Source organism: Amphiprion ocellaris, chromosome 10 (assembly GCF_022539595.1).
Source record: "Amphiprion ocellaris isolate individual 3 ecotype Okinawa chromosome 10, ASM2253959v1, whole genome shotgun sequence".
In the NCBI taxonomy this organism is placed as follows: Eukaryota; Metazoa; Chordata; class Actinopteri; family Pomacentridae; genus Amphiprion; species Amphiprion ocellaris.
In genome coordinates this window covers 12,481,184-12,506,957 of record NC_072775.1, presented here as the reverse complement: position 1 = coordinate 12,506,957, position 25,774 = coordinate 12,481,184, and the positions used below count along the sequence as shown (strand labels likewise).

Here is a 25,774-nt window from a genome sequence, read left to right as displayed (position 1 = left end):
TCTATGTCAGAAAGCACACAAATTTAGTAGCACCAATTCTGACAAGAGAAGTGGTCGAAGATACAACTAGAAAAGCACTCGGTGAGCGCAGTACTCCGCCAAGGCTGCTCATTCCTTGTATCATCAACAGATAAATCCCAATTAGTCCGCAGTGGTCGATTTGTAGCAGGATCGCAATCATGTGATCTTCAGCAGGTAGCTGACGTAACCTTCACTTGTAGGCATAGTTACAGTGACGCTGTGCCACTATCTTGCAATGACACAGAAATCTTTAACAAAAACATGGACCCAGACTATAAGACGCATCACTGCCAAAATCAAATCACTTGGTCCTTGTGTCATTTCTGACCTTCCCTGAAAGTTTCATCCAAATCTGTTGGTCTGTTTTTGAGTAATGTTGATCACAGACAAACAGACAAACAAACCAACGGTGATCGTCACATAACTTCGCTATGTTCCTTGGCGGAGTCACCAGAAGATTGTGGATGGCTATCAGAAGTGAGGTGAAAATAGCCAAGGGATGGTTAATCAACTATCAGCATTGCTGTATGCATATTTTTGACCCAGCAGGGTTTGTCATATTTCAAGGAAATCTATAAAAACTGTACTAAAGAACCAAAATGCTTGTTTTTTTTGGTTGTTGTTGTTTTGTTTTGTTTTGTTTTTTTGTGACAAAAACACATTTCAATGATTTATCATAGAAAAGTTATAGGAGTCATTGCAAATTCAAGACAGCCATGATATACATGATCTTTACAAGTTTATGTAACCTTTTGTACTCAACTGTATGTGCAGTGATGATAGAAAGATGGTTTTTTAAAAAAAAAAAAAAAAAAGAAGTAACATTTGTGTTTCACTTACTGTGTGGCGCGTCTCCACCGGAAGCTGTGCGTCCTCACTGCGCGCTGCTCGACACTGACCATTGAAGGAAAACGGAGCAGAAGAGCGAAACATGGCGACTTCGAACAATCCGCGGAAATTCAGCGAGAAAATCGCTTTACATAACCAGAAGCAGGCGGAGGAGACGGCGGCGTTTGAAGAAGTGATGAAAGACCTCAGCATTACGCGGGCAGCGAGGGTAACGACACCGCTTCTTGTCCTTTTCTTTTTCTCTCCCTCCCTCCGGTTGTCGGTGTGTAGCAGCGAGCTGTCAGATCTGCGTTAGTAGCGCGGCGGCGGCAGCACGCAGCCCGGGCACGAGAGGTAAACAATAACAAACGACGCTCCTGCGGGCTCGAGCCGTTTTCCGCCGTCGACTGACAGCCGACAGAACCGGAAAGAGGTGTCGGTGCTGGGCTGTAAATGTTCATACAGGAGACGGTCGTCCTAAAAAGTTATTGCAGTTTTTTTTTTTTTTTTTTTGTCCCACGCAAGTGGAAAGCAGAGGGGCGTGCATGCGTATTTGACAGCGCGCGGCCAAATGCAGCTACGATTTTCTGCTCGTCTCGTGCGCTCAGAGAGGAAACAATTAGACTTAAAAGCGCTAAAATAGAAACACACATAATTTTGTAATATTTACCAATTTATAGTACATGTAGCCATTGTGTTTACTGTTGATATTTGTATATTTAGTGAGGGGTGTGTTTGTGCAACGCGAACTTGTCTGACAGGTCCTCAGGCCTGTGCTCACAGTGACATTTTCGCCAAAGATGAAGGCCAACAGATTATGTGGAATTTAAGCCACATACAGCACAGGCCTCCAAAATAAATCCTATGCAGGCAGAGATTCAGTGAGTGGAAGCGTGATGGGCACACAGACTTAAACTACACGCCAAGCACGAAGCCTCTCCAATGCATGGTGTGCGCTGGGATTATCAATGATAAGAGAGAAAAGGGGCGGAATGTGCATGTGGGGAGAAATATCAGAATATATCACTACTTATGCTGTGATTTGGAGCTTTTACTGGATCATTTCCATTGTAGCATCTTTAACCCATGTTCTAAGGTGTCTATGTGTCAAAAATGCAGGAGAAATGCAAATCTGGCTTCATCTGTAGTCCAAAAACACGCAAAAAAAAATCTCCAAATCAGATAAAGAAGACATGACACATTAAGAAAAGCAGTTGTTAATGATAAAGATTAATGACAGGAAATGTGGATGCCACATGGAAAAAAGTAATTTATGAAGCTTTATTAGTTTGTTTTCCTGATCGTCACTAATGACTACAATGATGTTCAAAATTGTTTAATTTCCTACAAGCTACTTGATGAATCAGTAGTGTCAGAATTATTTCCTTGTTATGATAAATGTCCATTTTAGGATGCTTGAGTCCTCATTAAAGGCCCGCAGCCTCATGTTTTGTTGCTTTTGTGGATGCAGAGACAAATGTTAAGAAGCCCTTGTCTGAGCCAAAGTTAGACCGGTGGGAAGAAGGCCTCAGGTTTAGAGTTTCACCCTCTTCACCCTGTCGCCTCACTTCCCCCCCTTCAGCCTCGCTTTGATTGCCTTTCTCTCCTCTCTGTACCTGTCTGGTTGTGGTTTTCAAAAGATTTGGATTGGCCTCCCCCTGATCTCTGGATGTTACAGCCTGTAATCCTTTGCAGCAGAGGAGATTTTTCGTGTAGTTAAAGAAATAAACTCTGAGGTTGCGAGGCTTATCACAATAATACGCTGGCGATGCAGGCATAGTGATTGTTATTATTAGATTTTCTGCCCTGCCAACAATGAGCGGTGGGCTCACAATGAGACAATTAAATTGACCAGTTATGGGTTCCCCTTGCGGGAGGTCATTTTTGAAATAAACACTGTTGTAGAACTTCAGATGGCGCTTTTGGAAATTCACACACGCAAGCTGAATTACCTCTGAAGTGATGTTCTTTCATGAAAACTTTTGTACCATCTCTTTCCACTCACATTTACGCTGTACTGCTGTGATGATGACTGTAAATGTAGCAGCCAGCAGTAAACTTTGCCAGAATTGCATCTAGTGTAGGACTGAACAATATGCACAAACATCATATTGCAATTTCTTTGACAGATCTTGCAATATGAGTCTTGATTTTAGTGTGAATAATTATTTTTTGTTTGTTTTCGACTGAATAAAATATACAAATGGTGCGACTTTTGCTGCAATCTGTACTAAACAAGCCTTATATGTCGAGAATATATAAGATTCATAGGCTGAAACATATCTGTAGCACCACAATGCTTTATTTTAATTGATATGTTGAGATTGTTGTGATTTGGATACTGCATTTGGCCCTAGTGTGATTGTCTGGCCTTAAAGTACTGGTTATCTCAGTTCAATAAATATACTTTCCCTTTGTGTTAGTGTTGAAACCAGTAAATGTCTTGCTTAGATTTGTCACCTCTAACAGGTGGTAAAAAAGAAAAGAAAAATAGATAGGATATTTTTGGTGTTGCCATCTATGAACGCAGTCGCACAATTGTGAGAAAAATCTATAAATGCTCCATCATTATCACCAACATTATGGCACTTATCACCTCGTTTTGGGTCAGTGCTGAATTTATAGCAATTTTACTGTTTTGCCATTTCTGGAGAATAGCTGAGAAAATGGACTGTTTATTTCTTCTGTAAAGTTCCCATAATTGCCTCTTCACTTACCTGATTCTGTTCTGCTTGCAGTTACAGTTGCAGAAGACTAAGTATTTGCAGCTGGGACAGAACCGTGGGCAGTACTACGGAGGATCTTTGCCAAACGTCAATCAGATTGGAAACAGCACTGTGGATGTGCCTTTTCAGGTGAGGCATTGCTCATGGTTTCTTTTATGCTGAATAAGTGCAAAGAACAATTTATTGTACATTAATCATCCACAACTGGATCGTATAAATATCAATCCTTTAGGCTTATGTGGCTAAGTAATATCCTGCATTATTGATTGATTGCTTCTTTGCGGTTCTTGTTTCCTTGACTAAATCTTCTGGTACTCAAGAAGTGGCAAAAAGAACACTTTGTTTGGAATATAGTAAATATACCAAGACACAGACTGCATTAGGTCAAGTCACCCTTACTCAAATGTCACATTTAAAACAACAGAGGTTGACCCGAAGTACTTTTTATCTGAGGTTAAAGATTAGCATTACATATATATGGTATATACATACTTAAATACGAATTTACTTGACTAAAAGCAGTAGAAAGTACAAATGGTCATCTCAGTGCTCTTTAAGGTCACATCCTACACTAACATCTATACAATATTGTAGAGAGATACCGATGATTCCCTGGTGTATGTTTGCTTTAGTATAATGCACCCCGATCGCCTACACATAGCCGTATAATAACACTAATAATATGAAATTTTATTTGTTGCTGCCTTTCAAAACACTCAAGGACAACTTACAAAGCATCACTCATAATAAGACTGTAATTAAGCATAAAAAAACCCCGATCAAATGGATATGACATGAGTGGGCTACAAAAGAATCATAATGGGTGTGCTGTTCTGAACAAATGGGTTTTGAGGTGTGATTTGAAGTGTGCACCAGAGCCCAGCTGATGGATGCGGCTGAAGGTCTGGTGATACTGAGTCTAAAACTTGGGGCTAATAGCAGAGCAGCATAGGGAGATCTTAAATGTTTCGTATTGTGCCCCTTTTCAGCAAATTAGTCAGAGTCACATGTCCCCAGAATGTGTTCTTCAATTTTAGCTCAAAATACTGCAAATATGGTTCATTTCACCATGACTGTATAACACTTGTTTTTAAAACTCTGCTAAATAGGTTGTTTAAATGTTTGTAGCTTTAAAAGCGGCTGAGCTGCTGCTGTCCCCGCCCCCTGCTGGAAGAAGACTGTCTCTGAGTCTGTGATTGACAGAGTGGAGGGAAACAGTTGACCTCATGGCAGCTGACAGACATGAATTAGTTTGGAAGATCAGGACTTTCTAGTGCTTCTAACTTTTTCTCTTAGTCATTATTTTGCATGGAAATATTGCTGAATTTAGACAATGTTGCAGTTATAAAATCAATGTTTTAGCAGTGCAGAGCTGCTGCTTGGAAATGGCTCTAAGTGACTGCTGGTTAACATGTAGTCTGAATGAGCTACATTTCACTCATTGATTCATGCTTTATCTTTTCTCTGACAACAGAAATAGGAAAATATTTAAATGACAAAAGCTTTATTGGGACTTCAGCTGTTTTAAACTACAGTATATGTGTGCACAGAGAGCAGGAGAAAAGCAAGCAGATGGAAAAAATACAGTAAAAATCTTACTGTCTTGTAAAGTTGGGAGGTTATCTAGTAGTGGAGGGGTGTGAGGAATGGCCCAAGTAAATGTCTTCATATAGTGAACAGCTTTTATTTAACACCACAAAGTTTAGAACAACCACAAAACACAATAACGTTGACGGGGTGAAGGGATAGGAAAGTTTCGAGAGGTTGAAGGAGACAAGTTGTTTAAAGGTGAGAATTAGACCCTGATAATATATCCTGTGTACAATGAAGAACCAGCGGAGCTCAACAAGGAAGGGTTTGATATCGTTAGTTGGCCTGGTGTCTTTGAGGATCCCAGCAGCAGAAGTTAATACAATTTGAAGCTGATTGACAAGTTTGTAAGGACTATCAGAGAGAATGGTGTTGCAGTAATCAATTTTAGAGGTGATCAGAGTATAAACAAGGACTTTAATGCTGTCTGGAGAGAAAGAAAATGAAGTGTACAAATACAGTGAAGGTGAAAGTTAGCATACCAGTGTATATTCTGCTCTGCCCCAATATAATGTAGTTCATTTTTTCTGCACACTCTGTCAGCAGTCTAGAAGAAGAGACTTCAGCACTAACTTTGAACTGCATGTGTTGCTGACATCAGATATTAACCTTGTGGTGTGGTTAAAGCTGAAAATAAACAGGCAGCGTGTTTTTTTTGTGGACAGAGCCAAAGCTTTGTTCTTTGTAGATGCCTTAAATGTTGTGGCAGTAAAGTTAACTGAAACATGCTGTTTTTGCTTTAAATATAATTTTCTTAGCATAAGGAACCATCAGCAAAAGATTTGTATTAGGTTTACCTTTTTTTAATTGTGGGAACAAACACAAAAAGAAATGTCAGTCTTGAAATTGCATAATAATGAGTATAGTAAAATTAACTAAAGGAAGGTTTAAAGGTTGTGTGTAATTGTTGTGTAATGCCTACGCCTTATAAATCTAATGTCCAACTGTAGCTGTGAAAAAAAGTGGGTTGGTCAGTTGTAAACACCTCTTGATTTTTTGCACCATGCTAACCGCTGTGTCATGTCAGTGTTACTTAATGTGTCAGTCTGTATATATGAGAGGAAAGAGCTGCTTCATGTTTTCATTCTTTCACCCAAAATGCACTGGAAACAGGCTTGTATGTTTAACGCACTCAAATATGTTGAGACTTTACAACAACACAGAACATTTCTGAGTCCATGACATTTGCTTTCTTTATGTCAAAGGAATATAATTTGGTGGTGAGCAGCTGAATGTAATTGAGACTGTCCTGTAAGAAATACTCGAATAGACCAAATGGGCACTTTTCAGATTTTTAATTTCATGTTTTCCAGTCTTCTGTAGTAATTTTTGCCCTGAGCTACATTAACTTTCATCCCTGTTGTACATGCTCAGAAGACAGTGTTATTCTCAGGCAGCCAAGGGCAGTGTAACTGGGGCCAAGTTTTAAAGTGCAGACTACCTCGGCTGATGCAATGCTTTTTGTAAATGAAAGACTTCAGATTGTAAAGTGCCTCTTTGGTCGTTGATTCAACCCCTAAAAACTCATCTCTGTGTATCAAGGTACATATTTAGAAGTTACCTCTTGAAAAGAATCCTTTCCTACCTAAAAATGGCTCAGATGTACCTCTGCACTGCTGTTTCCTCTAGAATTTGCAGATCTATGAAGTCTCTGCCTCTTTCTCCACTCCCACCTTCACACTTGCTGCAATTCGAGCACGCAAGCTCACCTACAACTCTGCTGTGAAACTACTCTGCTATGCAATAGAAATCTGTAATGCTGGAGTAATTCAGCAAGTTGACAGGCTTTGTTGTTTTTGTTCATTAAGTATGAAACCCTAAAAGTCTGAATCTGTGTTTGTGAGACTGCCATCGGTAAACAGCAGCTTTAAGGTGGATATGCTCTGCCATGAAACTGACTACTTGTTTCGCACATGATTTGTCCTTTATCATATAAAGCACATCATGTGGACATGTGAACAAAGTTAAAAAAAACTAGATTTTCACCTGAAGCATTCAGTTTTTATTTGTGTAGCATATACAGTTTCAGATTGCTGAGAGACTTGGAACGGAGTTTAAACAGCTAATCCAATTCTTTTATGTCTTTGTTTGTGTAGAATTCAGGGCTTGACACGAACAGATCGACACGACACCATGGCTTGGTGGACAGAGTCTACCGGGATCGGAGCCGCATCACATCGCCCCACCGAAAACCTCTGTCAGTCGACAAGCATGGACGCCAGATATCCTTTAATACCGCCTGTTGCTTATGCAGACACTGAGGTGGGGTGACCTGAGGTTCTGTTTCATCTCTCACATATTGTAATTTCTCTGTCCGAGGTCTCGGTCACATTCACTCACAGGTGCTTTTACATTCATGGAGTTGATCAGACCTTTGTGGATGGAGTTGCGCTTCTTTCCCCTTCACTAACAGGTGCAATACAATAACTATTAGCATTACAGAGATGTTGATAAAGCACAGTGTGTGCACACTCACACAGTTCTGAGAAGAACAACCTTTATTTTAACTGTGATGATGCTAAAGGACTTTAATTTCATCACTGTTTAGCAGAACTAGATGATCATTCAATACAAATACCAATTTGGGTTGTTGCGCTACATGTTGTCAGTGACTTTGGTAGTTAGTGTTGTGACAGAATTTTAATTCATTGTTTGCCTTACAGGCTGCATTTTTGTAAATAGCATATAGTAAAATATAGAATTAAATTTGTATTCATGATAACATTTATATGTTGATATGGAAGTATTACTTCAATCAATAAAGCCTTAAGTCTTCAGTCAAGTCTGTGGACTGATATTGTGAAGTAATCAAATGTGTCAGCAGGGTTTTTCACCAGTAGAAGAGCTAATTATTTCTGAACATAATCACTAGACTTTTTCACCTCTGGAGTTTACACATTTCTGTGGCTACAAAAAACACAACTAGTTTGGTGCATACTTGTTCATGATTAAAGATTGTTTATGCTTATTTAAAGATCTGTAAAAAAACCCAAAAAAACACCACTATTGCAAATTCAGCGCTGACAGAAATCAGACCGTGAAGTTATGTCACTCAAATCACACGCTGCTTTGATTGGCATCCACAGCCAGTGCTCTGTGCTTGTTATTAGATCTTCATGTGTTTAAAGAATTCACAGGAGAGACTTAATTGAATCTGCCAAGACTTTCAGTCTCCAGCTGTATTTTCTTAACCTGCAGTCTCACATTGACAGCTGTCCATATGGCTCAGTATATCTGTCACCACCACCTGATACCAGCTGGAGGAGGTAAGACAGTCTCTACGGATGAAACACAGTCTCTGCATGACTGGTAATGTTAGTAATTACCGTTTTTACTGTTTTACTGTTCCTACTAAATCTTTTATACTGTTTCCACAAGGATTGTGATTAACATCACAGTGATTTCACTTCAATTCATATTTTTCTCTTAATGAAGAAACAGCATCAAATTAATAATGCAAGACACTTTCAGAGTGGATGTTGGAGCACACTAGAAGACTATAATCTTCACTGACTGTGGAAACTTAATGAATTATCCCATACTTAATCATTTACTTCCACGGATTACTGTCCTGAAAAAAATGCTCAAAGCATCACAGATTGTTTTTTTTTTGGTGTTAAAAATTAAACATATTTGGACACCATTTGATGACAAAGTTCACAAACCCTTGCATACTACATGACATGCCAAATATGTGAGTCATTTTCCCTTTTTGCAGAGCAGAAGCTTAAAGATCTGTCCATGTTTTGGATAAAATGTGTTGATAATTGTGGTCCATGCCCAGGTTGAAGGTTGAATTTGTATAAAATGTCCTTTTTAAGTGTGGCACAACATCGTGACTAAGTTTTAGGTATTTTTTGTGCTTTTCAACAGAAAATACTTATTCCTTAGAATTTTCATTACATTGCACTGTGAGATTTTCACATTTTTGTGCTGCAGGACAAACTCGGACTCGGCACTGCATCAGAGCACACTAACTCCTGCCCAGCAGGCTTCCTTCACTGGAGGATCACAGGAGCTGCAGCCAAAACGAGGTACAAAGGATCTCAAAGTTGTTTCTCACATTTCAGGTTTTGATGTGGACATCCAATTACCATACATAGCAAATTACATGGTATTCATCAAATATTAAACAAAAGGTTAAGGTATGAGTTGAAACGTAACATCCAGTTTACACTTATGATGTAAAACTAGCTCCTTTTTAACTCTGTTTTTGATCTTTTAATCAGATGTATTTGTCTTTTTTATCTGCAGTATTTGGGTGGACTGTTCAGTCGCAGTCTTGTTTGTTTTTTATGGTGTTTTGTTGCCTTCTCTTGACGGTTCAGTCGAGTGCCCTGCAGCGTATGATGAAAGGGTGTGAATGTGGCTTTGAAGCCAGAGGAGGAAAACTGATGGCTGAGAAGGTGGGGTGCATCTTCTCAGCCATCAATTTTCAAGTGTCCAATTAATTTTCCTGCTAATGGCCATGTGAGGCAGGTTCTTTCAATCTCAGAAGCACTTTGATTGAATTTGTATGTATCACCTTGGAGATATTTTTGTGGTTTTGCTATTAATGTCTTTTTTATAGGCAACATCACACTTCAACTCTCCTTTGCTTTTGTTTCTTTGTGTTTTATTCTGCATTTTAATATCACTTTATCACTTTAGACAAAGACATGTGGGCTCTAGTTATCATAAGCTCGAACAGGCTGGACGTCTGTAAACCCAAGAAACTGAGGAAAGTTTGTTTTCTCCATCTCTGCAGTTCTCCTACTCACTGTACCAGGGTCTGAAGCAATTAAACAAGAGGGTGATGAAGATGGACAAGAACAGAACTGGGACTGCAAAAAGGTAAAACCTCAACACCCAGGGAAATTTTTTTTTCTTCAGCTTTCTGTGTGGTCTACGCAACACTTGAACTGTAATTTTCTTTCTCCTTCAGAATATTTCAAGGTCCAAGCCCTGCAAAGTTCCTGGGATCCAGTGAGTATTTCATCTGTGGAGTTTATCTGAGGATACATCCTCTGTAGTCTGATTAACATAATGAAATGAGGACTGTAAGAATGTTTTCACTCTCATTTAAATGCACATTTACGCATATCTGATGAACAGGTATGAATTAAACCTAGTTTTAAATTGAAGCCATATCAGTGTAGTTAAACATAATTCTCATTTATTCACTCAGCTGCCAAAGTAATAAGAGCATGGAGCCAAAAGATTTGCAAAATAGCTCTGGCCAAATGCATGAAGTCCAAATATCTCTGGAGTTGTTTGTCTTGGGAAACATTTCCAAGTAATCTGCATAAGCTTTCCAGTGTTGTGTTGCTTCATCATCCGGTGTGTTAAGCTTGTCATCATGGCTGCAGAGTTCACAGCACCCGTCTGTTTACTGCAGCATATTCCCGTCTCCGGATCAGCAGCTGACCGCTTCACAGAAACCAGCAGCCCACAACACTGGCGGTTCTCTTCCTGACCTGACCAACATCCAGTTCCCTCCTCCGCTGCCCACCCCACTCGACTCAGATGATGCAGCTGCCACCTCGTTCGGCTCCTCGAGCAGCACACAGACTCTGGGGAACACGCAAGGTAACGCTGCAGACGCTGCGCATTTAGCATGAATCGTTTCAGATCTTCCCTTCGATATGTGCAGAACATGAATGGCTTTTTTTTTTTTTTATTTCAGCATTTGGCACTCGTTTGGTGCCAGTTTTGGATGGTGCTTTTAAGAAAACTCTTTTCTTGTGCTGTTTTTGTGTGCTGGGTAGGAGTGAACACATCTCAGCCCACAGTAACCATGGAAATCCAGGCTGGACAGGACAACATGGTTCCGCTTATCCTCAATGCAGGAGACTCCCACCAGCACCAGAACCTGCAGCTCTCCCCTACATCTCCACCCCTCACTCTCTCTCAGGTGCAGCCCTGCTCTCTGCCCTCAACTCACCTCCCACCCGAAAGTCAACCACACAAGCTTATTATTGATTCTATGTGTTATTTCATTTATTTTGCATGATTCCCTGCAGTGTGGGTTCCTGAGGTTATGTTTCTGGTAATAAAATAATCAAGGTGCACTCTTTTTTTTCATTATATTGTTTGATTTTAGCGATTGTTTCATAACTTGTGAGGGGAAGACCAGCCTGGATATCTTGAAAGCTTATCAGTCGCTGTGTTCTCCCTAGGCGGCCATCAACGCCATGAACCTTGAGCAGCAGCTGTCCCAGTATGCCTTCTTCAACCAGCAGCCGTCATCCCAGACACACCAGAACCAGCAAGTAAGCTTCTCTCCAGAGCCAGCATTTACACAAAGCTTCAAAACAGACGACCTGCTCGCATATATTTTTCATTTTATGGGCTGATTTTCACTAAAAAAAAGAGGTCAATATTAAATATGCAATATCTAAGTAGGGTTCAAACACCAAAAATATGTGTATTAAATAAGAAATAACAATACTTTAAGTGGGTAATACCATCACTTCTTTCATGATCAGTTGCCACCAGAATGCCATAAGTAATCAGTCAATTCATAGAAGTGGTTCATTTCTTCATATAGCTGCTTTTGAGCTTGCTGTCCTGTTTTAAACATCATAAAATTGAGTTCCTGAGCCTCAAAATGTCTGTTGTTTGCTTCACTAGGCAACATATCGTTAAACAGGAAGAGTTTCACTGAGCTCCACCAGGAGTTTTGTAAACGTGACAAGTTTTTAAACAGACAAAGTGAGAATTTCAGGTCAACAAAGACAGATCTCTCTGATCTTCTCCTCTCCCCTCTTTGTCACAGATTCATTGTCTCTCTCACTTCTTCACTCTTACCTGTGGCTTCTCCAGGTCTTTAGTTTCTGTGCAGTTTTAGTCACATTTTCTCTCCGGTCTTTTCTTCTTTACCCTTCATCTGTTCCTCAAACTCTGCCAGCTCCACTGTGGCTCACATTAGTCCTCGTTCTTCTTAGCATCAGTGGATTTGGACTGATTTGCTTAAATATAATTTATTTTTAAAACTATATTTTTTTCTGATTTTCAGTTGTTATGGTCAGTTGCACAAATAAGTGTCTCCAAGGTGTTTAGCTGATGTGGAGCTGTCTTAATTTATTAATATACACCCCCATCCTAGGTGTCCGATTATACTGTCCAGTTACTAAAAATTAGTCCAAACCTTCCAGCCAATTCAGAACCCTGGATTTTAAGTGGCTCTACTGTAGAACACAGATAACTGCACTGAAAATTATTAACATAATTGATTGCTGCGTTAAATGAGGCTGTCGGTCTTTTCCTTTACTGACATATTGCTTCCCTGTCGATTTAAGCTGTTCTGACATAAAGGTCTGCTTTCTGTCTTTCTGTCTGTCAGTTCAATAAGTCCTGCAATCTTGGGGCTCACAGTTACTCCAATTTAAAAGGTTAAAATAAGCCAATTTAATGCAGAGTTTTGGGTTTATGTCAAATACGCTTCAAACCGATACTTAACATATAACTTGCAAATACTGGATCTTCATGCTCAAGTGATTTTCTTAAGTCTAATTGTGGCTTTGTATGATGTAAGTCCCACTGAAATAAAATCCCCCCCTTTTTTGTACCAGAGACCTTATTTTCATTTCAATTGCATAAAACTATTAATCCATTTAAAAATAATTGTCTGACTTTGGTTTCAGTTAGATTTTAGGATCTGAGTCAAATCGGAATGTCTGTTTGCAGCTGTCATGGTTTTTTAATTGGATTAATCCATATGTGGGGGTAAATAAGTAAGATGAACAACATCAGAGGGAAAACAGATGCACTGCTGTTTAAGAAGGATCTGTACTACCTTTAAAATTAGTTCTATTTATCTGAAGAAAGGGGTTAATTTTCTGCAGATTTTTCTTTTTTTTTTTTTGCAGTTGTAGGCTGCTTCTTAAATGGATTCATAGAATTAAAACGTCAGCAGTGTTCACTCAGTCAGCTCACTTTATTGTTGGGAAGTTTACTGTCGAGGTTTAGTCTGGCACCTAGCAGAAAATACATCGTGTCTCTCACAGGGTTCAAACGGGAAGAAAGAAAATTCCTGCTCATGTGCTCAATCTGCTCATACGCATTAGTACACTTGAGCTGAGCGAAACCCTGTGAAGGCGAATCACTCTGAATTCATATAGATTAATACAATTATATAATAGATGAATTGATCACGACTCGTTGACATGGTCACAGATGAAGAATGAAGCCTTTGTGATGTCTTATTCTCAGTGATTTTGTGTTTTCTTAATGATAATATTAGTAATTGCAGAATTAGTCATGTATATTTTATTTATTTTGGTTTAAACTTGCAGTATAATTTAATTTAAAATAACAATAAAGTTTAAACATGAGATTACCGGCAATTATATTACTATAAACAATGACTAAATGTAAAAACAAAACAAATACAACAAAAAATAGCATTTGAATTAAAATGGAAGGTCCCTACAGTGAAACCTGTAGCCTTTTATGTACTGATGGATTATTTTCATATCTGCCAGTAAAGACAGATAGTGATATACTGCGTCTGTGATAAGCCAATAATAAAACTATACCGCCGTACTCGATGATTAGATGATGGCCATATCTATTTATGATCCCACTACTTGTTTTCCAGCAGGCAGGTCTGGTCCAGCTGCCGTCCTCTGTGAACTCCTGCTCCACGTCAGACAACCAGACGTCCTCACAAAGCAACATGACCATGGACATGAACACGGTGAGCATCTGTGTGTCTCTCGGTGTCGTGTTGTGACAGCAACAACAGCTGCTTCCCATTCTTCCTGAAGAGGTGTCTTCAGAAGGCATTAACGCGTCTGCCTTGTTGAAGTGCTTCAGACTGGGTGACATTGTGCAAAATTTGCTGTGAGATGAAGTTGATGAAGAGTGTGTTTAGTGTGGGAAGTCTTGCATCAAATAGAAAACATAATTGTGCCGTGTATAGCAGCCTGCGTGACAGTGCAGTTACTTGTCCTTCAGATCTCGGCTCTCACTGCTCTGTTGCAGTGGGAACTTGTTTGGATTACTGCAGAAATGAAGTGGCCTACATTCACGTTCATCTCAGTTAAGGACTTGTGGGGTCAAGGAAACTCAGTACAACTGGAGCTTAGACCTAAAAGTTGTGTTGCTAATCTATGAATAAAAATCTCACCTGTAGTTTTATTTTATTTTCAGACACTTTTGCATGTGTTTGCCTCCAGCTCTAACCTGTCAGTTTTAGCTACAGCGAGATGTTAGACATCATACAGGTTTATTCCAGGACTGATTGTGCCACTGGTTTATATCTGTATCCAAAGACCTTGAACTGCTTTATCACTAAATCTCTCATGCTACCAATATTTTGGTAACTTATCTATCAAAAGATTAGGAGTTTAAAGGTTTGAACTCCTGTTGACTTTTGAGTGATAAGACATTATCAGTCTTATTTGATATACCTCTAAATCTGAATTACTTGATAGTTTATCTATTATTTGCTTTGATCGTTTGATGGTCCCTTTGATTTATTTTTTCTCCAGGGTTGTGGCAGTGTGTCAGGTTGATTCTGTGATTAAAACTGGCAATTGTATCTTTGTTTATTGGTATGTGAAAATATTGTTTAGATTTTGGACTGAAAAGAACAAATATGACAGAGCAGAACAAAAGACAGCAGAGTCTGCGCTCTCTGGTCATTGCTTCTGCAATATTCACTTTCTGAGATTTAACCGCTGGCAGTGTTTCTCCTCTCTTAATGAATCCCCTGTAGTTTTCACTGTTTCTCACAGTTGTTTTTCTGTATTACTAACTCACTGATATGGCATGCCGTACATGGTGCTCACTTTCTTTCACATGCTGTGTTTATTCTAATTGCATTTCAGCGTTAGATGTTAGTATTCTGGGTTATAGCCATTAGAGACAGTGAATCAATATTTCAGCAAGTCTACTACAAAACAAACACAACGGACTCAAAGCTCCAGTTCACAACGAACAAACTCCAGAAGAGAGCCTCCTCTAATGTGAATAACTCAAATGTATCCTCTTGTATCAGGCCTCCTCCCTCCAACAGTACCGCAGTAGGGTCGGATCCTCTGCCAATCAGTCTCCAACTTCTCCTGTCTCCAATCAAGGCTTCTCACCTGGAGGCTCGCCTCAAGTAAGGGCGTGTGAACCAGTGAGCTGGTGGCTCGCTTTGTATGAACGTCACCGTCCCTTGCATCGTAGTTCTGTGGTTATTGTTGCCGAGCAGGACTCTGACTGCCCCCCACAGCAGCTTTCTTTTGTTGGTTTTAGCAGATCTGGGCAAAAACAATTAAAAAAAAAAAATCTGTTTGTCCACTGACTTTTAAGCACCTAAGCAAGACAAATAAAATCAAAACTGGCTATTTTTCCCTTCAAGTTAGTTATGAAGTTTTTTATTTTCCTATTTGCTTACCTGCTTTGTTTCTGTGAATATATGCGGGCATCACTACCCTCCCCCACTTTCTGTATATAAATTCACAAAAGTGAAAAGGCAAAATCATGTTAATCAAGGCTGAATTGATAAAAATCGCAATAATAAGAGAATCTTATGTTATTAACCCTCTGAACCCCCACGTGCCTACGGGTTTAAAAAGCATGCAATCTTTTAAATATAGAGCTAGAAACTGTAAAAACAGGAAGAATTCTCAACTTTGTTACTTCTTACTTACTCCACATGTCTCATTTACATAATTTGCACTATTAAAATCCTGTAAAATGCAAAAAAGTCTACAATCCTCAGTGATTCAGCTGCAACCAAGAATCGTGACAAAAATTCTGAGACTATTTAGCTGAACTGCAGGCTGTGTTTGCACATTGTTATTTCATGATTTATAGCAATATAACTGTGTCATACTGCACAAAAGACATTTTTGAATTCTCTCTACTTCTAGCTATGGTTGAGCCATTTCCACAGAGTTGCAGGACTTTATGTTGCAGTGAAAGACGAGGACACGGTGAATAAAAATGTAACAAAAGCAAAAAGTCCCAGAAAGTGTTTGAGGTTCAGAGGGTTCATGTGCAGCATTAACAGAACGTTATACAGCTGACATTTCAACCTTGGATTGCAGTTAAATTTTCATTTTTAGGCTATGTTGCCCAACATATATAATTAATTATAAAAATTCATAAATTTTCCTGCTTTAACGTTATCAAAGGAAGTCAGCTTGAACATTGTCAAGTCAATAATGTTAATTCACACAAGAAAAATATATAATATTAACAATTTTCTAATGTGATTTGAGTGATAACGAGTGATAACACTGGTGCATAATGAAGCCTAAGTCGTTGTTGTTTTGCCCAGATCAGACCACCAGTCTGTTTACACACTCCGTGTCATCGATGTGTTGTGCTGTAGCTGTGTCCCTGGCCTTCCTTCTCTGCTGCTTTTGTGGTACATGCGTTGCATCTCCACTGTTTCCCTCCCAGCCTTGCATTTTTAGACCATGAACTGGAGGTTTTGTTTTTTATGTTTCGTCAGACCTTTGTGTTAATTGTGGTTTTTGCACCAGCATGGGGATTGAGTTAGTATTAAGGGAGATATTAATCCCCCTTCAAAGGATTTTTGAGGAGAAGCTGCTGATCGTTCCCATGGTTGAGTCTCAACAAACTGAAGCTTGCTTGCAGGGTGGTGCTTTAAGATAAACACACCCAAGGTAAACATGGATCAGGGTTGTTAATCTGTGTCAGACTCAGTATAAGCATTTGAGGTTTTGAAGTGGTGGTGCTGTTCACTGCTGCCAGAGTGTTTTTTTGGGAAACAATTGAAATCTGGATTCACACATTTAAATGTACCGTGTTGCCTTTCCCAACCCAAAGAATCAGGTGACATTTTAAACATGCATTTGCTTTTACTGAATTTTAAGTATGAATTTGTGTGTTTTGAAGAATAGAAATGTGAGTGTTGGCAACAATGCACGCTGTGTGTGCATTTCTACATGTTTGTCCTGCTGTTTGCTTACACAGCTTCGTTCCTCTCCTGTGCAGAAGTGGCTCACTCATAGTCCTGAGGTTATCTACAGGCTAAACCACAACTGACAGGCAGTGTGCTCTGTTATCCTGCTCTGCCCTGTGGGGACATCTGCAGCGCACACAGATAATTTGGTTTTGAACTAGGAGGAGCACGGGTTGAGAATATGATCCAATTACTTATACATTAAGAGGCCACGATGAAATAGGAGAATTTGTGTTGCTGGTTCAATGAGGACATTCAAATGAGAAACTTCAGGAGAATTGGCTTGCACTGGGTGAGTCAGAGGAGCGAGAATGAAGTCACAAAGGGGATTATATTTTTAATGATTCCCTTTAATTCATGTGTATTACATTCCATTTGGTTAGTGTTGATTGAAACACCAAGGCCAGAAGGCAGCAGAGGAAGCTCATGTGGAAAGAGCTCCCTTTTCAAAGTAAGGTGTCCCTGTCATGATCTTTAGCAAACTGATCATAGACGTTTGATCTTTCCGTCTGACAGCGTCATCTGTTCTTCACATTAACCTTTAATGAAACCAAGAATTTATTTGATTTGTATTCATGTAATTGATCCAGCCTTTTATTTCTTTATTCTTTTAGTCATTATTTTATTTAGTTGAATACTACATAGCAAAATAATTTTCATGCAATTTGAAATTACTGTGGAGCTGAAGAATCTGCTGGTGTTTTTGAGTTATATATGTATTTACTGCCAGCACATGGTCAAGCTGTGTTACTGTTACAGAATCTGTTATGAGTATACAGCAGTGTATCTCCTCTGCAGTAAACACAGATGTTGCATCATATACACTCAGTGCACTCCAAGTGTTGGCTTATGCGTGTGAATTACACACTCACCTCGAAGAATGACATTTCCGGATGTATTAAGGTTATACTAAACGCTTAGTTGTACCAGTGTTGTCGCTGCTTTGACTGTGTCCTTTTCATACTGTATGTTTCATGTTAAATGTATAAACCTCGATGGAAAATATTTGTATTGATGGTCCGCACAATTTTTTTCTTTCATACCTGAATGTAAATAACCGCATCTGCTTGTTTGTTGTTGCAGCATAACTCCATACTGGGCAGCGTGTTTGCAGACTTCTACGACCAGCAGCTGCCTTCCATTCAGGCTAGTGCTCTCTCACAGCAGGTACAGGCTCTTTCTGTTCACATTTTCACATTGCTCTTGCTTCAGACTTCAGGGAGACCGCAGATAGCGCCGCAGTAGAAAATGACTATTGCGACATTTTTTTCCTCTTGTGATTTTCAGTTGGAGCAGTTCAACATGATGGAGACTCCCATCAGCTCTGACGGCCTGTATAACCAGACCTCCACCCTCAACTACTCCCAGGCACTTATGATGGGTTTGACTGGCCATTGCAACCTTCAGGGCTCGCAGCAGCTGGGCTACAGTAGCCATGGCAACATCCCCAACATCATTCTCACAGGTGCAGTTTCAACATATCATGCAGCTTCTTGAGTCATGCTGCAAGTGACTTGTTAAGGCAAAGACTTAAAGGATCAAGTGTAGAGCTGTGAAGCCCCAGACCAGAGTAAAGCTTGTGAATCACACCTGCGTAGACACCGATCAGGCAGAAAATTATGACCACCTGCTTAATTATGTGTTTGTCCCCTTTTTGCGGCCAAAACAGCCCTGACCCGTCCAGGCATGACTTGGGGCTTGTGGCTGAGACATTTTAGAGTTAGCAGAGACAACTCCAGAAAGCAGGCTGGATTTGTACACAACAGAGCTTTGAGATAATGCTCACATAAACCACATCAACATGCTCACAGTGGAAATGCTAATATGGTAATGTACATTATGTTACTTCTGTTCACCTTCGTGTAGCCTTCCAGCATTCTAACATTTGCAAAGTAAGAGTAAACGAGAGTCTCCTCTGCACACCAGTAACGTCCGTAACAGGTTTTGTGGCAGTCTTTGCAGTGAATGTGGAGATATTTCACAGAATAAGTGAAAACTTTGATCTGCTACTTTCTACAAACCAGGGGAAGGTTGGTAGGACTCGTTCTCTGGCCACGTTTCATGGCAGTACATCTAACAGCTGTTTTATTATGCTACTCATGCTTCAATTTGGACCAGTCGTGGACCGACTGTCTGATAAACAGGCTAACGCTGCTGTCCCTACATCCAAGCCTCTAGCGTTGCTTACTATACTGCTCAGTTGTAAGCGATGCCAATGTAATTTCAGATATAAACTTTTGAAAATAGTTTTTCACAGGATTTCACAGCAACCTGAGTTTTTCCTTCAGTTGTTTCTGAAAATTAGCAGTGTCTGTTGTTAACTGCCTTTTCACTGAAATGTGTAATTAAGATGTCAAGATGTCTTCTTAGTTATTATCACACTCCTCTGTACCCTTTCTCTTCTTGCTGTCATTGATTTCTTTTCTAATTTTAGCTAGAGAGCCTTGCTTCTCTCCCTCATAAGGTTGCCATGGATGAATACTAATATTTTTTAAATATGCTGTCTTGCTCCAGTGAGCGGAGAGTCTCCACCCAGCCTGCCCAAGGACCTGACTGGTTCGCTGCCCACAGATGTCAGCTTTGATGTCGACGCCCAGTTCCCGCTGGACGATCTGAAAATCGACCCACTGACGCTAGATGGCCTGCACATGCTCAATGACCCGGACATGGTCCTTGCTGACCCCGCCACAGAGGACGCATTTCGCCTCGACCGGCTGTAACCAACGCCCCACTCGGCCATGCGCATGTGTGTGAACGCTGTTGCCCGGAGGAGGAGGAGATGTGTGGAGTCGCTGGTCAAAGAAGAGCATCAGTTCCACACCAACCAACCCAATCTAACCCCACGAGAGAGCTTTTAAATCCTGGTAGGAAAATGCATTGAAATGTGTTTGAAGACTGCTGTCGGCTTCCCTTTTACATGACGACACTCGGTATGGTATTAATGATGTTCATGGTTCAGTCACTACTTTTTGCGAATGATACATCCAGTTTTGATTTGTTTGAGATGCTTTGTTTTTATTTAGGGAAGCTTGAGGAAAATATCATGAGGGCGGAAACAGCCTGGTGTCTTATTGTCCATCAATGACTGACTAAACTATGGCTGCAGAGCAAACCCTTGACAAATTACAGAATAACTACAGTATCACTCGCCTGTTAACATAGAAGTAGCTTGATGACTCAGAAGAAACACATGTCAAATTTAACCTCCCTCTGTGCCAAGCTAGTTGTTCTCAATAGTACATTCAGTTTGGATATTAATAAGGGGTCGACCGATATCAGATCATTTGTTCAGGATTTTTCAGATTATTGGTATTTTGAACTGTTGCCAGTAAATGGAATGAAATTAATTCAAGAATTTACGTCTTTGGTTGTAAAGCAGCCAAACAACTGAGTAACAGCCTGTTAACACTGAAGGAATAATGTTGAAAAGTTCTCTTATAATTAGCAGTTCATCTCAGTTCAGTCCAAAAGTCTCTGAGTCCCAAGAGTCACTGATGATTTCACAGTTGCACTAAGGAGCGCAGTTTTTTCCTGTTTGTTTGTATGTTTGTTTATTTTTGACAAGATATGCTGAATCTGAACAGTTTATTTTTGGATATTTAATGAGATATTCATAATAAAGTAATTTTGACTAAGTATTCATACTTTAAGATTAAATTAGGTTGTTTCTCCCTGGGAAGTCACATGTGAGTAGTTTATTTACCATCAAAAATTTAATATCCAAGTTCCTGTTTTTACAGTTTCCTGCTATAATATCAGTGTACTTTTGGTTATTCCTTTAAAAATAATATGTTTATCAAACCTGCCAGTGGTTTTTGGGGTTCAGAGGGATAACATAACATACGTAAAATGTAAATAAGGGCATTTCAGTTAAGTTTGTGTTGGAGTTTGTGTTATTCTAAAAGATTTTCCCTTTAACTCCTGTATATCAGTTCAAAATATCAGTTATCACTGTCCTCGATGTCTAGTTATCGATATCAGTATCAGCCCTGGAACAACTGTATCGGTCGACCACTAATAATACTTTTGTGCTAATATTGAGCGCTTTGTAATGGAAGCCCCAGTGAGGCAACGAGTCATTGTTTTGAAACCTGATTTATTCTTAGGAAATGCTGAATTTTGATTTTACCGTGGTAAATAGCAGTCATCATTTATGCATGAAATCACAGATCACTGTGCATACTTGTTTTGCCTTAATAGCTTGACATTTTGGTTTTCATGCAAGGATGACTATTATGTAAATAAGGAGAAACACATTTTGAATTATCAAGTCATTTTTACTGTTTTACAAGCCTACATAATTCACCGTTGCATTGTCACTACCATGTCATTTCTCGTGTTCATTTATCAAACCTAAATGGATAAATGAGGTGTTTGTTTTGAAATAGATGTTTACAGGCTCGTTTTGTTTAATATTTTACATGTACAGAATGTGATTAGATTTTGCGTAATGGTATCTATGCAAAATTACAGTGATGATTTAGGACTGTAAAATGAAACAGACACAATGAACCCTTATATTTCAGAAGCCAATGTGCAAGATTCTTACAGAATGCAAAGTGATGGTGCCATGTTTCTTTTGAATTTATGTTTTGTTGTTGTTTTTTTTTCTTTTTAGATTAATTAGTTAGAGAAAAAAGGCTCACTGAGTGTGGCATACAGTAGAAACTTTCCTGGCTTCCTCCCAAAGATGTGACCTCAGCATAGTTAAAATATATATATTTTTCCAGACAATTGAACTGCCTCTATACTAAAACAGCATTGTTGATGCAATGAGAATGTATTTAGGTCACATCTGTACACTTGTGTTGTTGCCATCTTGTCATCCTCATTGCCTCTCATATCAAGCCTTTATGTCCCGTAGGACCAAATATCTTTCACCTGGTAATTTTTCTCCCTGCAAAGCAGATATGAGATTTGACTTCTATGTATGACTTTGTTGGTTTCCTTGGCACTACAGGGACACAGAATATCCGTTTCCTTGTCATGCTCATCTCGTCTGTGCCCTTTATCGATTCGCTCCGGCCTTAGGTTTTGCATTTATACGCGTCATGCTTTTGCTCTTTAAAATCCTCAGTGAAATCTGTGTGTTTTTCCGTGAGCGGTTCTTTTGAATGCACTCTCAGCTGTGTCCCATATCTCACCATGGCACTTTATGCATTTGTTTGAAACACTGATTTATGAGAGTTTATATCCTCCCCCTTTGACTGTTACGTGCACTGGACCTGTTTTCCCTGTCTTTGATTAAAACTTGCCTTCTTATTAGGAAAAAAAAGAGAAATAAATATAAAAAAAGCTCTATTAAATTATACTTATTTTTGAAAACTCATATCCAGAGTGTCTATTTAAAAGAATTTTTACTTAATCAGTGTTTTGTTAGACCAAATTTTGTGGCAGTGGTGATCACAGGTCCTGTTACTGCAGCTCTTTCTGCTTCTGATAGCAGGTTTCAGGAAGTTCAACTAGGAAAATATTTGTAATTACTCACTTGATAGCAAACGAAAAGTTTATTCTTAAAAGGATTCAAGATACAGGAATAGTGTGATTTCTCAGATGAGCGCATTTGACATTATTATCACAATACTGTACCAGATGGGATTAGTCAGTCCCTGAAAAGTATTTTACAGAATTAATAATGAAATGACTATTGACATGCTCGTTAAATAAGTATAATTGCTTTTCTAGGACACTATATGGCTATTTTCCATCAATGTTCATTATTATGAAAAAGGCTCTTCTGTAGCTGCAGCATTACGTCTGTTGATGTGTGTCCAGGTCCTCCTGTGCCAGCATATTTCACCTTTATTCTCACACAATGTAAAACAAAACTGTTCCCGCAACTAACGTCAATTTAGTTGAAATTAACTTGTTACGCTTGAATATTTTTTTTCCTTTAAAAAAAAAAAAAAAGAATACTCTAATGTTCTGGATGCATCACGTTTCTCACTTTTGATGCAGTGGTTCTGTTTTTTTTCTATTTTAATAATTTTGTGACTGCATGAATCTCCGGACATGTTTTCCCCTTTATGGCTAGGTTTTTCTTTGCTTGGAAGGGTGGGTTCGGCTTTGTTTGTCTTTTGTTTTTCTTGTTTGCTGAAATTGTCCTTTTTGTCAGTTTTTTTTTATTCATGTGTAGGCTATGTATGTATCCGCTAAGTGAAGCCTAAAAAGCATCAGATATATGGTAATCAGCCTTTTATGCACATGTAGAAGCTGTTGTTTGGTACTATGTTTTCTACTGCAATATACAGTATGTGCTTATTTTCCGTGCAACACCCACAGAGTTTTATTATGTCATGGTAAATCTATAGACTAGCTTTGTATATCGCTGTATGGTAGGAACAATGTTTTTCGTGCTTTATGTGATATGATGTCAAAGTAAGAAAATGCACTGAGAAATACCGTGCTGCAATATGTCATTGTGGCTCTATATTCTCTGCTGGACCTCTAGTTTTTCTAGTGAGCCTGACATCTTTGTGGGTTCTTTTTGTTTTATTTTATTTTATTTTATTTTTGTGCTCATGTAGATAGCTCTGACTGATGTGTCACCTGTTACTGCCACCTTTTTATGCATCAATGTTCAGGTATCCATTGGTGTTAAACCGGTGTTTACAGAGACAAGAGTTTACAACAGAGCAATGTTAGTTTTTCTCTACCTAAAATGTTTCAGCTTCGTTAAATACCGTATCTGGAGTAACAGACTACGTACGTATGAACCACTTGCAGTGTAGATTAGCAAAACATAAAAAACCAGTAATGTCATTTCAAAAATTAATTTCAATATTCTGACTATATATGGACCTCACCCATATGCAGTTTGAGGCCCGGAAAGCACTTTTAATTTAATTTACATATTTTAATTCTGCAGAAATTCCCCTTTATATGTACTTGCTATAAGCAGCTACATGCCATTTTAAAATAAATAGGTACTGTATTTAGTTTTGTAGTGAATCTGTCATCAGCACTGTATCTTTTTCTCCTTTCTTTCTGTTTTGGTGTTAAATCAACAGTTTAACCAAAGTTCAAAACAGCCATAAGCGAGAGAATACTGAGACATTTTATCCTTGGAACTGTTGAAACACATCCTCTCCTTTTTTCTTTTTTTTCTCAAAATGTTTTAATGAAATACAAATTATTTCATACTAGATGTATGAACTTATCAATACATTGTTTACATTGAACATAGTTACTGAAATTCTTGCAGCGTAACTTAAAGAGGTGACTGATAAACCCTGTCCAGTACATGGGAAATCTCTTTTCTGCATGAGAGGGAATTTTGAAATATCTTGACATATTATATTTTGCTTTAAATTAAGTATTTAGTTTTGCCTATGTTTTATAAATTCGCTGTCAAACACTATTTTGTAGTGTAAAATAACAATATACAAGTTAACTGAGAAATAACATACATTAAGACATTAAGAAATAACACAAGTAAGAAATAACAGATACAAACACTGTACAGTCGGGCTATATATATATAGAGAGAGAGAGAGAGCCAGGGAGAGTTATTATATATGTAGATTGACTTTGTGAAACAAACACAAGCTGAATCAGGAAGATGAAACAGAGTTGTAGTCATGTATGGTCACTCGGTGGGTTTTCCACAGCTATGAATCCTTTGTGTGCATTTTTGAGGACAGCCCAGTGCTGGTTCAAGCCTCATACAATGGCAGCTAAAATGTTATATAATGTATTTTTTGTTTTCTGAGTACAGTGATACTATTCCAACCACTGCAAATGCGTTTTAACTGCTGTGAAGAAGTGCACTGTTCTCCTATAGTGTATCCACAGCAACAGGAAACATCATGCTCATAGAATATGCAAAGTCTAGCATTCTGCAACACAGCTTTGGCAAGTTGGTACCTTTTTTGAGCTAACCCTTTAAAAATGACTGGTTTCAAACCTTGTTCTTCAAATTGTGCTTTTTCTATTTTAACTGTTAAATCGGACCAAAAGAATTCAAGCCGGCTGTAAATGTGTGCTATATTAAAGATGAAATACACTTCTGTTTGAACTGTACCTGATGTATTTTTCTTGTGTGAAGGCTTCTGTCTTTGTATCTTTGCATTATTATTTGTAAATGAAATGAAAATAAATATATCTGAATAAGCAAAAGATGTTTTATTTCTTTAACCTTATTTTTTTTTGTCATTAGGTTGGCTACAACAAACACAAGGAAACAAAGAAGTGCAGCAGTAGTTGCATGATAATTGCAGCCCCCATAACTGGCACAACTTGGACTTTCTCACCCACTCCACAGCTTCAGGCCCAGCAGTTGCCCTGCCTCTCCCACTCTGTCCACACAAACACTGTCAATGAGCTGCTACTTTGGCATGTGGGATGGGTGCAAGGAAGGAAGGCCGATGGTAAGATTTCTGTCTTTTTACACCCAGTAAATGCTGCGGTAATGTTTACAAGCTTTCATTTAATGTGGCTGTCAAGAAACTAGAGTGGAAGTGTAATCTTGCTTATTACAACAGGCAAATTCTCAGACGTATCTCCCCTTGTTGTCGTCCAAATCAAAATACTATTACGGACTCTCTAATTAGCAAACAGCAGATCATTTTGTACTTTCACACCTTGGGAAACATACTTTAACTAAGCATGGCTGATTGCTGAAAGAATCACACAAAGACTGTCTGCTGTACTTCACCACAACTGATGCTCCCTCACATGGCTCTGCTCCAACTATGCAGAC

The 25,774-nt window shown here is 38.9% G+C and overlaps 1 protein-coding gene across 4 annotated transcripts; it reads left to right on the top strand.

The window, feature by feature from the left end:
- The first annotated feature begins 918 nt into the window (after positions 1-918).
- On the top strand, positions 919-25,084 carry crtc1a (CREB regulated transcription coactivator 1a). Of its 4 annotated transcripts, none has more exons than XM_055014250.1 (15): positions 919-1,078; positions 3,588-3,704; positions 7,262-7,389; positions 8,372-8,431; positions 9,105-9,199; positions 9,913-9,998; positions 10,090-10,130; positions 10,543-10,733; positions 10,913-11,058; positions 11,324-11,416; positions 13,750-13,845; positions 15,151-15,255; positions 18,157-18,240; positions 18,361-18,538; positions 19,588-25,084. In XM_055014250.1, the coding sequence occupies exons 1-15, from the start codon at positions 953-955 to the stop codon at positions 19,791-19,793; spliced, it is 1,752 nt and encodes a 583-aa protein (XP_054870225.1). In that variant the 5' UTR covers positions 919-952; the 3' UTR covers positions 19,794-25,084. The 4 variants fall into 4 exon arrangements, with proteins under 4 accessions (XP_054870225.1, XP_054870224.1, XP_054870227.1 ...); XM_055014249.1 differs by having other exon boundaries at positions 13,747-13,845; XM_055014252.1 differs by lacking the exon at positions 15,151-15,255.
- The last annotated feature ends 690 nt before the right edge of the window (positions 25,085-25,774 follow it).

Excerpts from the sequence above, each read along its gene's own strand:
- crtc1a (XM_055014249.1), top strand. The coding sequence starts at position 953 with ATGGCGACTTCGAACAATCCGCGGAAATTCAGCGAGAAAATCGCTTTA. Across the intron at positions 10,131-10,542 it reads TGCAAAGTTCCTGGGATCCA|CATATTCCCGTCTCCGGATC; the intron begins GTGAGTATTTCA and ends TGTTTACTGCAG. Across the intron at positions 18,241-18,360 it reads CTAGTGCTCTCTCACAGCAG|TTGGAGCAGTTCAACATGAT; the intron begins GTACAGGCTCTT and ends TGTGATTTTCAG.